The following is a 13297-nucleotide window of genomic DNA, read 5'->3' on the forward strand; positions in this document are numbered from 1 at the left end:
GCTGCCTCTTGGTCAGCAGAAGCTGCTTCTCTTGTTATCTTGATATTTTTTTAAGCCAAACGTCTTTCTAAAATTATCAAACCATCCTTTGCTGGTACTAAATTCTCCAGTTTTAGATCCTTCACCTTCTTTTTGCTTTATGATATCAAATAATGACTTCACTTTTTCTCAAATCACATTAGAGTCTACTGGGATGCCTTTCTTATAGCAATCCTGCACACACATAAAAGCTGCACTTTCAATCCTAGATTAAAAAATGTTGCACAAAAAGTGCAAGATTTTCAAGCCTGCTGGAGTAGCTGCAGCAATCGCTTCATGAGTTTCCTTTTCTTTTTTTTACAATGGTCCTTATGCTGGATTCTGCAGCTGCAGACCTCAATCTACAGCACATCTCAAGCCATTCAACTTTCCCTGTAACGTCGTGACTTTTCTCTGCTTCTTGGGTGCACTTCCAGCATCACTAGGGACACTTCGTATGGGTCCCGTGGTGTTATTCCAGGTCTACAGTATTGCACTAAACACTATAGAAAATACACAAGAACCTCGAGATCACTTTTTACTGTGACACGCAATTTCCTGGAGAGAGAAACCTGATGATGATTAGCTGATTAGCTTCACACAGCATAGTGGACACTCGCGACACTTGAGCTCATCACAGTAGCAGCAGGAGGTGGCTGTGGGGTTATATAGATTAGTGCAGTATGTACCACAGTTAACTTTGTGCAGTTATGATTTAATACTCTATCATGACACTTGTTTACATTTTCCTCTACAGGGTGTGGCACCATGTACAGTCTGTGTGTGTGTGTGTTTTGATAAATTTTATCTTTCTGGAATATATTTGTGCGTATTTTATGAGAGCAAATGATAAAATAGATTAGTACCTACTTATCCTTTATGCAGTCATGATATACCTATCATTTTCTTAATTTTTTCAATATTTCTAGGCTGTGTGGTTTGTCTGCGAGTTTTTCACATTGTTGCAGATTTCCAAATATTTTTCCAGTTCCTTTTTGAAAAAAAATCTGCATGTAAGTGGACCTGTGCAATTCAAACCCATGTTGTTCAAGGGTCAACTGTACTAACAACAAAACTCAAGTACAAAGATAAGCACATAGCCCAAAACCAACACGTGATAAAAATCAAGTTTTTAAAAGAGAGACCCTCCCCAACTCGATGGTCAGATGAATTGCCTGGATCATTTTTAATTTTGATGAGGTCTCTGTAGAACTGAATGCCCGTGGGGCTTAAGGGTTTGAGGTTGATAACTATGATACTTGTACTAACAGCATGGATTGTATTTTCACTAAGATTGTTAATGTTTAAAAGTGATGAGGTTACAAAGCTTTATTGGTCTGCTTCTGATCCTAATATTCTTTTAAGTCCTATTATTTTTAGCTTGTGATTTTGCAGATTGTAAGGTTTTCTAGAAATGCACATATAATGTTATATCTGAAATGTTTGTTTTATAGTAGGTAACTGCCAAATTTAAAACAAACAAACAAAACCCCCTCTGTCTCCACTCCCACTTTTTTCCCATTCAGTCACCCTGTACATACACATGGGGTCAGAAGGAAATACAGTCAACGAGAAGAGTGTGGTCTTCAGAATCAGACAGAATGGAGTCTAATCCTTATTCTGGTGCTGACCTGCTATGTTAACTCGGATGACATTATCTCACTGAGCCTCAGTTTCCTCACCCATAAAACAGAGACAGTAGACAAATCTTTCTGGAAACTGGCCAGAGGAGAGGTGATCTCAGTGAGTAAACTCAAAATCCAGTAGCCAAGTGTCCTTGAAGAGGCCTTTACTGGGGAACTGCGTTTTCCAGCAGGGACCAGGCATCACCTCCGCAGATACCCAGGGCCCTAAACCAGAACCTCCAGGATAGGGTCAAGGCCAGAGAAGATTTTAGAATCCCCACAGATGGCATGAAACCTGGTTGTACACACTGCTATAGAGGATGGGGGCTCCTTGAAGACAACTAACTTCCCTTTTTCTGATTCCATGCCCAGTAAGCAACTGAGGGCATGGTGCCCACAGGGTGGGAATGCCTGGGTCATGTGGACAGAAGTCCATTCTATTTAACAGCTGTAAATAGCAAATTGACATTCTGTGTTTATTCAGAATGCTAAAATTCACTGTACCTCAGCTTCCTCATCTGTAAAATGGGAATAATAATAGGACTTGTAGAGTTGCAGTGAGGACTATGAGATGTTGTGGGGAAAGTGCTAGAAACAGTGGCTGGCTTAGAGCACGTGCTATCTAAATTTGCTGTTAGTATTGTACATCAGGCTCTATGAGGCTGGTTAACGTGACTCTGCCTTTGAAAGCCAATGCTCTGTCAGTGTACACAAAAACAACTTGAGAACAAGACCCTGAATTGTGGCTAATTTATCAAGGTATGTATTACTGGCAGGGACCCCTCTGGGCAGCCAGAGTCCTTCTTTGGGTAATACACATGCCTGACCTTGCCATATGCCTTAATATTTGAAAGTGCAAGTGAGGATTGCATGAAAAACTGTCTCAAGTGCCTAACAAGCATCTAGCAAACAATCTTCCCTCAGCCAGTCGTTGCCTTGGTCTCTCTTCTTGAAACCCTGAACTGGGAAGGAGGCTGTACTTCTGGGCTAACGTTGACTGTAAGAGAACCTACAATAATCTGATTCTGATTGACTTTCTGGATTGAAATCAATTCAGCAGGAGAGTGTAGTCTCACTAACCGATAATGTGATTTGAGACCCGAGTAAGAGAGACCTGAAAAGGAGGACAAAGGGGTCAGCATCCCCTTTTCTACTTGTAAAATTTCTCATTTTCCTTCATGATGCAGCCCACATGTCACCTCCTCTGTGAAATGTCCCCGAGCCCCTCAGGCTGAGTTACTCAGGCCCCCCGTCGTATTCTTGTGCCATCTTCTCCATCCCACATAATCACATTCCTGCTTGTCACCTTCATTAGATCGTAGCTCCTCCTGTGTACTGATGTCATAGTGGCCTTTATATCCCATGCAGCCAGCACGAGCTTGGCACGTAGTAGGTGCTCACAAAACATTGTTTGCTGAATGAATGCAGTGGGTCCCAGTTTCCCTCGTTTTCTTAACCAAGCCTGGAGCTAAGGTGGGTGAAACTTCAGAGCCCTTCCCGAGCAGAGAGGTGAGCCGGGCCAGGACTGGGGGAGGTGGCCGCCTCCCTTCTACAGCGAGCTACCTCAACAACGTGCGTGTGGAACCTTGCTCCAGGAGTGCTGGAAGGCACCCGACATATCTAAAGGACTAGGAGATGGCCTTGGGCAGGATATAGCGACATGAAGCATTATTCATTCAACAACCGTGTATCAAGTTTTGTGTCCACATGTGCCAGGCCGTGAGTAGGATTCAGTGCCTACTCTCACGAATCTCACAGGCCTAGGCAGACACAGGCTGTGGTCATGACAGTACTGTGGGACTGGTGCTGCAATGCGGGGACCCTAGGGCACCACAGGAAAGGACATGGAGGAGAGGGCCTGGAACATGTGGCAGGAGAGGTGGCAGGACTGAACATCAACTGTGGGGCAAGCTGCTTGGGGAGGAGGAGTCACCAGGTCTCTGACAGCTGCGGTGGGGTGTGGGTGGGGCTGCTCCCTCCCCCGCAGGAGGGGAGCTCTTTGGGGTATAACTGGCAGGAGCCTCTCCACCATCTTCCCTGAAGCATAAGCACTGAGTCCCAGGCCTGCGTGCTCTTCCTGATACTGCAGGCACCTGGAATATTCTTCCGTAACCAAGCAGGGCTCTGTCCCATCCCCAGCAACCATTAGGGACATGGCCGGACCCCACTATGGCCACAACCAATGGGACTCACAGGATATGACCCTCGGTTCCCCTCACTCGACTCCGTCACCTCACCTGACCTCTGCTAGGAAGCCCAAGAGGCCTACGGTCAGTTGACATAAGCTCTACCTTGGTGTGAATAAAACCCACCTTTAAAAAGAAATAAGAATTTCCACTGACAATTTTATCACTGACAGCATGTTGAATGAAGCAAAGAATTTAACAAAATATATAAAAAGTATATTTTTAAACATCACAGATGGACAACAGATTTACAGAATTACTTTTCAAATCATCCAGAAAAAAAATGACAATGTTTATTTACTAGTAAATTGCATTTGGGTGAGACCAGCCACTGGGTCACAAGACCCAAGCAGCCAGGACACTGCCGGAGCTCTTAGGCACAGAAGAAATAATCAACCAATGGGGAGAGGCTGTGGGAGGGGCAGCAAGACAGCCCAGCCAGCAAAGCAGAGCCCGCAGCCCAGCCGAGCCAGAGCCAGGAACGGGCAAGGTCAGGGCGGGGGTTAAGTATCAGGAATCAGAGGTGGGCAAAGCAGTTACTCTGGTCTTGAGAGGAATCACCATGACCGGAGAATCCAGGACCAGCTGCAAACTAGCTCCTGTGTGTGTGCTCCTGTGGGTGTGTGTTCATTTAAATCATCTCCAACTTAAATCAGGAAACTAGCAAGTGGGTTTGAGTGGGAGTCATCTGTGTCTACAATCCTATCAGGGAGATCACAGAGGGGAAGGCCCAGCCTATCAAAGCAGTTTCCCAAAGTAAGCTGGATTGAGCACCCGCTAGGAAGGCTGCAGGCTGCAAGGGCTCCGGGGAAAGCAGAGGGAGTGAGGCCCAGGCCCTGCCCCAGGAGCTAATGCTGTAACACAGGAGAGACACGCTCAGACAGCTGTGCCGTGTGGCTCGTGACGGGTGTGGGACAAAGTAAGGAGATTGTCCCCATCTGTGTGGGAGATTAGGATGGATTTGTGATGGGCCTGGAGGGATAGGTAGGATTTGACAGACAGAGATGGGAGCTATGTGGGCGTTCCCCGCCAAACAGAGAAAGCAAAGCCCCATGAGGGAGTGGGCAGTGGGACCTGGGGTGGCCCTTGCAGGGAGCATCTGAAATGTTCAGGAAATCTGTGAGAGATGTGGCTGGAAAGGGAGCTTGAGGCCAGGCCAACGTGAGTCCAAAGCACCAAAGTTGGGAAATAAAGGGACTCCTTTATGTCCTCATTTATTCTTTCATTCATTCAACAAAAATGTACACAAAACCTCAGCTGGGCGTTGTCCCCCTGGGTGCTGGGCACACAGGTGGGGAGGGAAACTTGCACCCTCCTGAGGCTGGCATCGCCTCCGGGGAGCAGGAGTGCCACGGGGAGGTGGAGCATGCTGTGGCTTCGAAGGTGAGGGCCTTGGCAGGGTCAGTCACAAGTGAGACCTCCTTGGCTAAGTCCCCCAGCTGCCAACAAGCGGGAAGAAACAGCCCATCAGTGACTGGGACGAAGGGTCAGAAAAGTGGGGCTCAGAAAGGAGAGGAGAGGCGTGGAGGCAGGGGGATGCCCCCGAGTCCTCCCCCCGACCCCAGCCTGCAGCAGGCCCCGGTCATCGGCCAGCCTGGTCAGGGGACTCTTGGCCGGGGTCCCTCTGGTCTTCCTGCCTATAGTCATCCTGGCCCTCCTCTTCCTGTCTTCTGGAAAGCTCTGTCAGCTGCTCTGGTGGCTCCCGGTAGGCCGCCCGATTCCTGCAGGCAGTGAGGACAGAGGGGAAGGGTTTGCCCTCACTCACTCAGACCTGAGGGAGCTGGGCCTACTGCTCCCCATGCGACAGCCCTCAGATCCCCAACCCCCACCCATCCAGCTGCAAAGGGACACTGGGCTGAAGGGCTGGCTCAGAGTGGAAGCAGGGTGGCCCGGCCTTGAGCTGAGGTCATTACGGGAACAGGCTGGCTCCCCCAGGGGAGGAGGGAATGGCTTGTGGCAGAGGCCCGCTCCCCCCCGCCCGGCCCTGGGCACCCGCAGGAGCCCCACCCTGAGATCAGAGACTGGAGACTCACGGACCTCGGAGTCAAGTCCCGGACTGCAGTACCACTTTAGGGTTTGGGAGACTCATTTACTCTTTTCTCAGTAAATGAGTCTGATAAAAGTCTGGTAAAATGGGGCTGATAAAAGTTATTTTTACTGTTACCAACTGCCCCTTGGGTGTTACGAGTGGAAGAGGCTGGCGCGCATCTTCTCAATGTGCTCAGACCCTTGCCAACAGGCTGCCCCGGACACTCACGGCCGCGCGACCTCGGTGTCCTCGGCCTTGCGGGTCTCCCGGCAGCAGCAGCAGTAGACAATAATGCCGATGATAATAAGCGCCGCGGCCACGCCCCCCGCGATGCCCGCGTACAGGGCCACGTTCATGGAGGCTGCAAGAGACAGAGCCACACGTCCTGAGCCCCAACGCCAGTCCCCAGTGCAAGCACCCAACACCAGCCAAGGCTCCGGGTGGTGAGCACGCCAGGGATGAGGAACCCTAGCAGCCGGTGTCTGGGATGCAGGAGATGGTCCCTCCCAGGCTCTGAGCAGCCCCAGTCCTCCTCCCAGTCCAGGGTCCCGCGCTGCCAGCTTCTGGTAGCACTCCATGAAAGGCGCGGCCTCATGGGAATGTGACCAGACAAGGGGGATACGCCTCAGGATGGAAGTGTAGACAAGGACAGATGGCCAACAGATTTGGAGCTAACAGGCTCCAAAAAAGCCCTCGAGTGTCAGTCATGATGGCTCCTACTCTAGTTCATCCCTAAGATCATCAGGGTATCCCATCCCAAAAGGATGGGGTCCAGACCCTGTAGCAGCCCAGTCTGGGCACTTCCTCCCTGCCCACTGAGCGACCCTAAGGGCAGGCAGGACTAAGCAAGTCTCCAGAAGCCAGTCATAGGTGCTATTTCCAAGAAATCAAAGGAACTGGACTGGCCTCCAGATAAGGGGAGCCTGGGACAGGAGCATCTGGCCATCACCTCAGCCACCCTGCCAAAGGGAAACCCCAAAGAGGCTGCCCAGTTCACCTCCATGTTGGTCCCTGTCAGCTGACTCTTTGGCCCACCAGCCAGTCCCCTTCTGGCAGTCATCCTCCCTTCCTCCCTTCCTCCCCAAGCTGCTCTTACGAGGTCTGACAGCCACAGTGATGTTGCAGGACTCCGTCCCCACGTCATTGCTGGAGGTACAGATGTAGTAACCCGACATTTCTGTGGAGATGTTCTTCAGAGAGAAGACCTGTCCTGTGACTGGGAAGGAAGAAGAGTCAGGCTGAGGAGATGGGCCACCAGAGTAGAGCAGAAATGCTAGGGAAACCCTAGGTAGATACAAGCACTGCCACTGAACGTGTCCAAGCCGCATCTGTAACATGGAGAAAATATCTGCCTCTAGGGCAGCAGGATGATTAAACCAGGCAGGCTGCACAATTTTGAAGTGCCTAGAATTCAGGCAGGCACCCTGGGTTTGAAGCCTGGTTCTGCCACTTATTAACTTTGTGACTTTGGGCAAGGGACTTATCTTTATTGAACCTGTTTCTTTATTTATAAATAAAATAATAATAGTGCCTGCCTCACAGGGTAATTGTAAACATAAAATGCCCACAACCAAATGCCTGGTGTATAGTAAGTCCTCAGGAAACATAATATACATTATATAGTATATGGAAATGCTTTATAATTAGATGATATGATTATAACCACTTTTATAATCTTCAGAAACAGAATTCATTAGCTTGGACTCATGAAAGAAGGCTTTAGAACTTCAAGAACTCTGACCTCTGGATTGCTCTGCCAAGAGTGATGTGTGTGAATGGATGTGGTATTTGTATGTGGTGTGCATGTGTGTGTGTGTGTGTGTGTGTGTGTGTGTGGTGAGGCAGGGAGGAGGCACGCTGTCTTGACTCTTCCTCTTCATCTTCCACCACTTAGGTAGCCATTTAACTTCTGTGAGCCATAGCTATCTCATCTGGAAGTGTGAGGGAAAGCACTTGATCCTCCTGAATTCAGGACAATGGTCCAGATGGCCTCATGAAAAACCTTCCTGCTAAATCTATGATCCTATGAATTTCTTCACCTTGAAAGGAAGAGCTTTATGCTTAGACAAATTTTTATGTCCTGTCCTCAAAGATTCTCTGTCATAACTGCTATTTTAAGAGAAAGGTTCAAAACCTTTGTCCTCTAATTTGCTGCAGAGCCTGCCTACCCCACTGTCACCAGGTGGTTACACTCCATCCAGGGAGATGTTCTAAATTGCATGTAGGATCCAGCCACTGCCCTGTTCAGACATTACAGAGGCAGCCCATCATCTTCAATAACAAGTCCAGATTTCTTAATATGGATGTGACATTACAGATTGGACCTTGGAAATCACTCCAGCTTTACCTCTTGCCAGCTCACCTGGTGTCCAATCCCTTCTCTGCCCAATTCTACTCTGTTGCAAGATTGTATCTCAGTGTGGGTTGCTCTTATCTGGACATGCTACTCAGTACACTTTTTCAAATATGATGTCCTCTGATTCTTCCAACAATCTTGTATGGTAGATGGAACAAGTATTTCGATCTTCAATGTCACAGAGGTACTGGAGGCTTAGAGAAGTCAAGTGACTTGCCCAAGGTCACAAAATTACGAAATGACACAAAACAGTAACAAAACTTCCATTTTAGGCCTAGAACTCCCTGGAGCAGTTGACAACTTAATTTTTAAAAATTATAGAAAATAGAACAGAGAGGATGATAAGGAGGAAGAGCATTCCAGGACCTTCCAGATCATAGATAAAGAAGAAACACAGTTTATGAGTAATTGCCCTTTTGCTGTTGCCAAAAGCACCCCACAGAGGAGGATGTGGATCCAGGTGTCCTGCAGTGCCGCCTGCAGGAACAGGCTGTGTGATTTTAAAGTCTAGCATTGTACAAAAACACATCATTTATTTTCAAGATGAGGGCTCCCTAACCAAGAAACTTGGTGAACAAAATTCCACATTTGATGGGGTGACCAACAAACAAATCTTACACTGTTACATCTGTGGAACTGCCCAGTACAGACTTCTGTTTTATGGGAATTGGTCTGAGAAGACACACCCAAAGGTGTGCTTCTCCACATATTGGAACCTGTGATATGAAAGAAATTGGGCTTCTGGTTGGAGACAAGATGGAGGAGTAAAAGGACTTGAGCTCAACTTCTCTCATGAAAACATGAAAATCACAACTAACCCCTGAATAACCATCAACACAAAAGACTGGAACCTACCAAAAAAGATATTCTACAACCAAAGACAAAGAAGAAGCCACAATAAGACAAGGTTCTCCAACAGGCGTTAGTTCTGAGCCCCACATCAGGCTTCCCAGCCTGGGGGTCTGGCATCAAGAGGCAGAGCCCCCAGAACTCTTGGCTTTGAAGGCCAGAGGGGTGTGATTTCAGGAAGTCCATAGGACTGGGGGAAACAGAAATGCCACTCTTGGCAGGTGCACACAGATCTTGGGCAAACTGGGACCCAGGGAAAAAGCAATGATTTCATAGGCGCCTGGGGCAGACATACCTGCTGGTCTTGGGGTGGGCATGGGGTCTCCCGGGAAGGTGCATGGTGGCTGTGGCTCACTGTGGGGACAAGGACACTGGTGGCAGAGGTACAAGAGAGTACTTATTGGTGTGAGCTCTCCTGGAGGTCACTATTTTGTCACCAAGACCCAGCCCCACCCAACAGCATATAGGCTGCCTAAAGTCTTTCTGAACTCACAGCCACCTCTAAACACACCCCTTGATACAGCCTTGTTCACCAGAGAGACAAGACCCAGTGCCACTCACCAGTGGACAGGAACCAGTCCCACCCACCAGGAAGCCTGCACAAGCCTTTAGAACATCCTTACCCACCAGGGGGCAGACACCAGAAGCAAAAAGAACTACAACCCTGCATCCTAGGGAATGGAAACTGCAATCACAGAGAGTTAGACAAAATGAGACAGCAAAGGAATATGTTTCAGACAAACAAACAAGATAAAACCCCAGAAGAACAGCTAAGTGAAGTTCAGATAGGCAATCTATCGCAAAAACAATTCAGAGTAATGAGAGTAAAGATGATCCAAAATCTCAGAAAAAGAATGGAGGCACAGACCAAGAAGATATAAGAAATGATTAACAAAGAACTAGAAGATATACAGAACAAACGGAGGTGAATAATACAATAACTGAAATGAAAAATACACTAGAAGGAATTAATAACAGAATAAATGAGGCAGAAGAATGTGCAAGCGAGCTGGAAGACAGAATGGTGGGAATCTCTGCCATGAAACAGAATAAAGAAAAAAGAAAGAAAAAAATGAGGACAGTTTAAGAGACCTTTGGGACCGGACTTCCCTGGCAGCATAGTGGTTAAGAATCCACCTGCCAATGCAGGGGACATGGGTTCGATCCCTGGTCTGGGAAGATTCCACATGCCACAGAGCAACTAAGCCTGTGCGCCACAACTCCTGAGCCCATGTGACACAACTATTGAAGCCTGCACTTCTAGAACCCATGCTCTGCAACAAGAGAAGCCATGGCAATGAGAAGCCCACACACCACAATGAAGAGTAGCCCCCACTCACTGCAACTAGAGAAAGCCTGCATGCAGAAATTAAGACCCAACACAGCCAATAAAATTAATCAATTAATTAATTTAAAAATTTAAAAATAAACACCTTTCTTAACCCCACTTCAACTATAAAAAAATAAAAATAAGTAAATAATTTTAAAAAAGAGACCTCTGGGACAACATTAAATACACCAACATTTTCATTAGAGGGGTCCCAGAAGGTGAAGAGAGAGAGAAAGGACCAGAAAAAAATATTTGAAGAGATAATAGCTGAATACTACCCTAAAATGGGAAAGGAAATAGTCACCCAAGTCCAGGAAGTGCAGAGAGCCCCATACAGGATAAACCCAAGATGGAACACACCATGACACATATTAATCAAACTGACAAAAAAATTAAAGACAATAAGAAAACATTAAAAGCAACAAGGGAAGAGCAACAGATAACATACAAGGGAATCTCCATAAGATTTTCAGCTGATTTTTCAGCTGAAACTCTGCAGGCCAGAAGGGAGTGGCACAATATATTTAAAGTGATGAAAGGGAAAAACCTATAAACAAGAATACTCTACCCAGCAAGACTCTTGTGCAGATTCAACAGAGAAATACAAATCTTTACAGACAAGCAAAAGCTAAGAGAAATCAGCACCACAAAACCAGCTTTACAACAAATTCCAGAAGGAGCTTCTCTAGGTGGAAAAGAAAAGACCATAACTAGAAACAAAAATTATAAATGGGAAAGCTCACTAGCAAACATACAGTAAAGGTAGGAAATCATCCACATGCAAATATGATATCAAAACCAGCAATTGTGAGGAGAGTACAAATGTAGGATATTGCAATGCATTTGAAATCAAAAGACCAGCAACTGAAAACAATCTTGTGTATATATAGATATAGATATAGTCTGCTATATCAAAACCTCATGATAGGGACTTCCCTGGCAATCCAGTAGTTGGGACTTTGCCTTCCAATGCAGGGGGTGTGGGTTTGGCCCCTAGTGGGGGAGCTGGGATCCCACATGACTTGTGGCCAAAAGGCCAAGGCATAGAACAAAGGCATTGTTGTGACAAATTCAATGAAGATTTCAGAAATGGTCCACATCAAAAAAAACAAAAACAAAAAACCTTTAAAAAAAAAACCTCTTGATAACCACAAACTGAAAATCTACAATAGATACATACACAAAAAAGAAAAAGGAATCCAAACATAACACTAAAGTTAGTGATCAAGTCACAAGAGAAGAGAACAAAAGACTTAGGGAGAAAAGGACCTACAAAAACAAATCCAAAACAATTAACAAAATGGCAATAAGAACATACATATCGATAAATACCTTAAACATAAACAAATTAAATGCTCCAACCAAAAGACACAGACTGGCTGAATGGATACAAAAACAAGACCCATATATATGCTGTCCACAAGAGACCCGCTTCACATCTAGAGACACATACAGACTGAAAGTGAGGGGATGGAAAAAGGTATTCCATGCAAATGGAAATCAAAAGAAAGCTGAAGTAGCCATACTCATATCAGACAAAATAGACTGTTACAAGAGACAAAGAAGGATACTACATAATGATCAAGGGATCAATCCAAGAAGGAGCTCTAACAATTGTAAATATATATCCACCCAACATAGGAACCCCTCAATATATAAGACAAAAGTTAACAACCATAAAAAGAGAAATCGACAGCAACACAATTATAGTGGGGGACTTTAAAATCACACATCAGTGGACAGATCATGCAGGCAGAAAGTCAATAAGGAAACACAGACCTTAAATGAAACATTAGACCAGACAGGCTTAATTGACATTTATAGAGCATTCTATCCAAAAGCAACAGAATACATGTTCTTCTCAAGTGCACAAGGAACATTCTCCAGGATAGATCACATGCTGGGCCACAAAGATAGCCTTGAGAAAAAGAAAATTGAAACCATATTAAGCATCTTTTCCGTCCACAACATTATGAGATTAGAAATCAACTACAAGAAAAAACTTTAAAAAAGCAAAAACACATGGAGGCTAAACAATATGCTAGTAAACAACCAATGGATCAGTGAGGAAATCAAAGAGGAAATCAAAAAATACCTAGAGACAAGGGAAAATGAAAACATGATGATTCAAAACCTATGGGACGCAGCAAAAGCAGTTCCAAGAGGGAAGTTTATAGCAATACAATTTTACCTTAGGAAGCATGAAAAATTTCAAATAAACAACCTAACCTTATACCTAAAGCAACTAGAGAAAGAAGAATGAACAAAACCTAAAGTTAGTAGAAGGAAAGAAATCATAAAGATAAGAGCAGAAATAAATGAAATAGAGACAAAGAAAACAATAGAAAAGATCAATGAAATTAAAACCTGGTTCTTTGAAAAGATAAACAAAATTAATAAACCTTTAGCCAGACTCATCAAGAAAAAAGGGAGAGGGGGACTTCCCTGGGGGTGCATAGGTTAAGAATCTGCCTGCCAATGCAGGGGACACGGGTTTGAGCCCTGGTCTGGGAAGACCCCACATGCCACAGAGCAACTAAGCCTGTGTGCCACAATTACTGAGCCTGCTTTCTAGAGCCCATGAGCCACAACTACTGAGCCTGCATGCTACAACTACTGAAGCCCATGCACCTAGAGCTCATGCTCCACAAGAGAAGCCGCCACAATGAGAAGCCTGCACACCACAACAAAGAGTAGCCCCCACTCGCCTCAACTAGAGAAAACCAGTGCACAGCAACAGAGGCCCAATGCAGCCAAAAATAAATTAATTAATTTAAAAAAAAGAAAAAAGGAAGACAGCTCAAATAGATAAAATTAGAAATGAAAAAGAAGTTACAAGCAACACCACAGAAATACAAAGGATCATAAGAGACTACTATAAGAACTATATGTCAATAAAATGGA

At 45.6% G+C, this 13297-nt stretch overlaps 1 protein-coding gene across 1 annotated transcript in view; it reads right to left on the minus strand.

Moving 5' to 3' along the window:
• Nucleotides 1–5411: 5411 nt before the first annotated feature.
• GPA33 (glycoprotein A33) overlaps nt 5412–13297 on the minus strand; it is a 33864-nt gene continuing 25978 nt past the window's right edge. Inside the window, exons 5-7 of the mRNA XM_057727193.1 lie at nt 6955–7074; nt 6087–6219; nt 5412–5550 (exon numbers count right to left, since the gene is read on the minus strand). Coding sequence (XP_057583176.1) covers nt 5412–5550; nt 6087–6219; nt 6955–7074 — 392 coding nt within the window. The remainder of the gene's footprint in view (nt 5551–6086; nt 6220–6954; nt 7075–13297) is intronic.

The sequence above is a fragment of the Hippopotamus amphibius genome, chromosome 3 (genome assembly GCF_030028045.1).
Source record: "Hippopotamus amphibius kiboko isolate mHipAmp2 chromosome 3, mHipAmp2.hap2, whole genome shotgun sequence".
Classification (NCBI taxonomy): Eukaryota; Metazoa; Chordata; class Mammalia; order Artiodactyla; family Hippopotamidae; genus Hippopotamus; species Hippopotamus amphibius.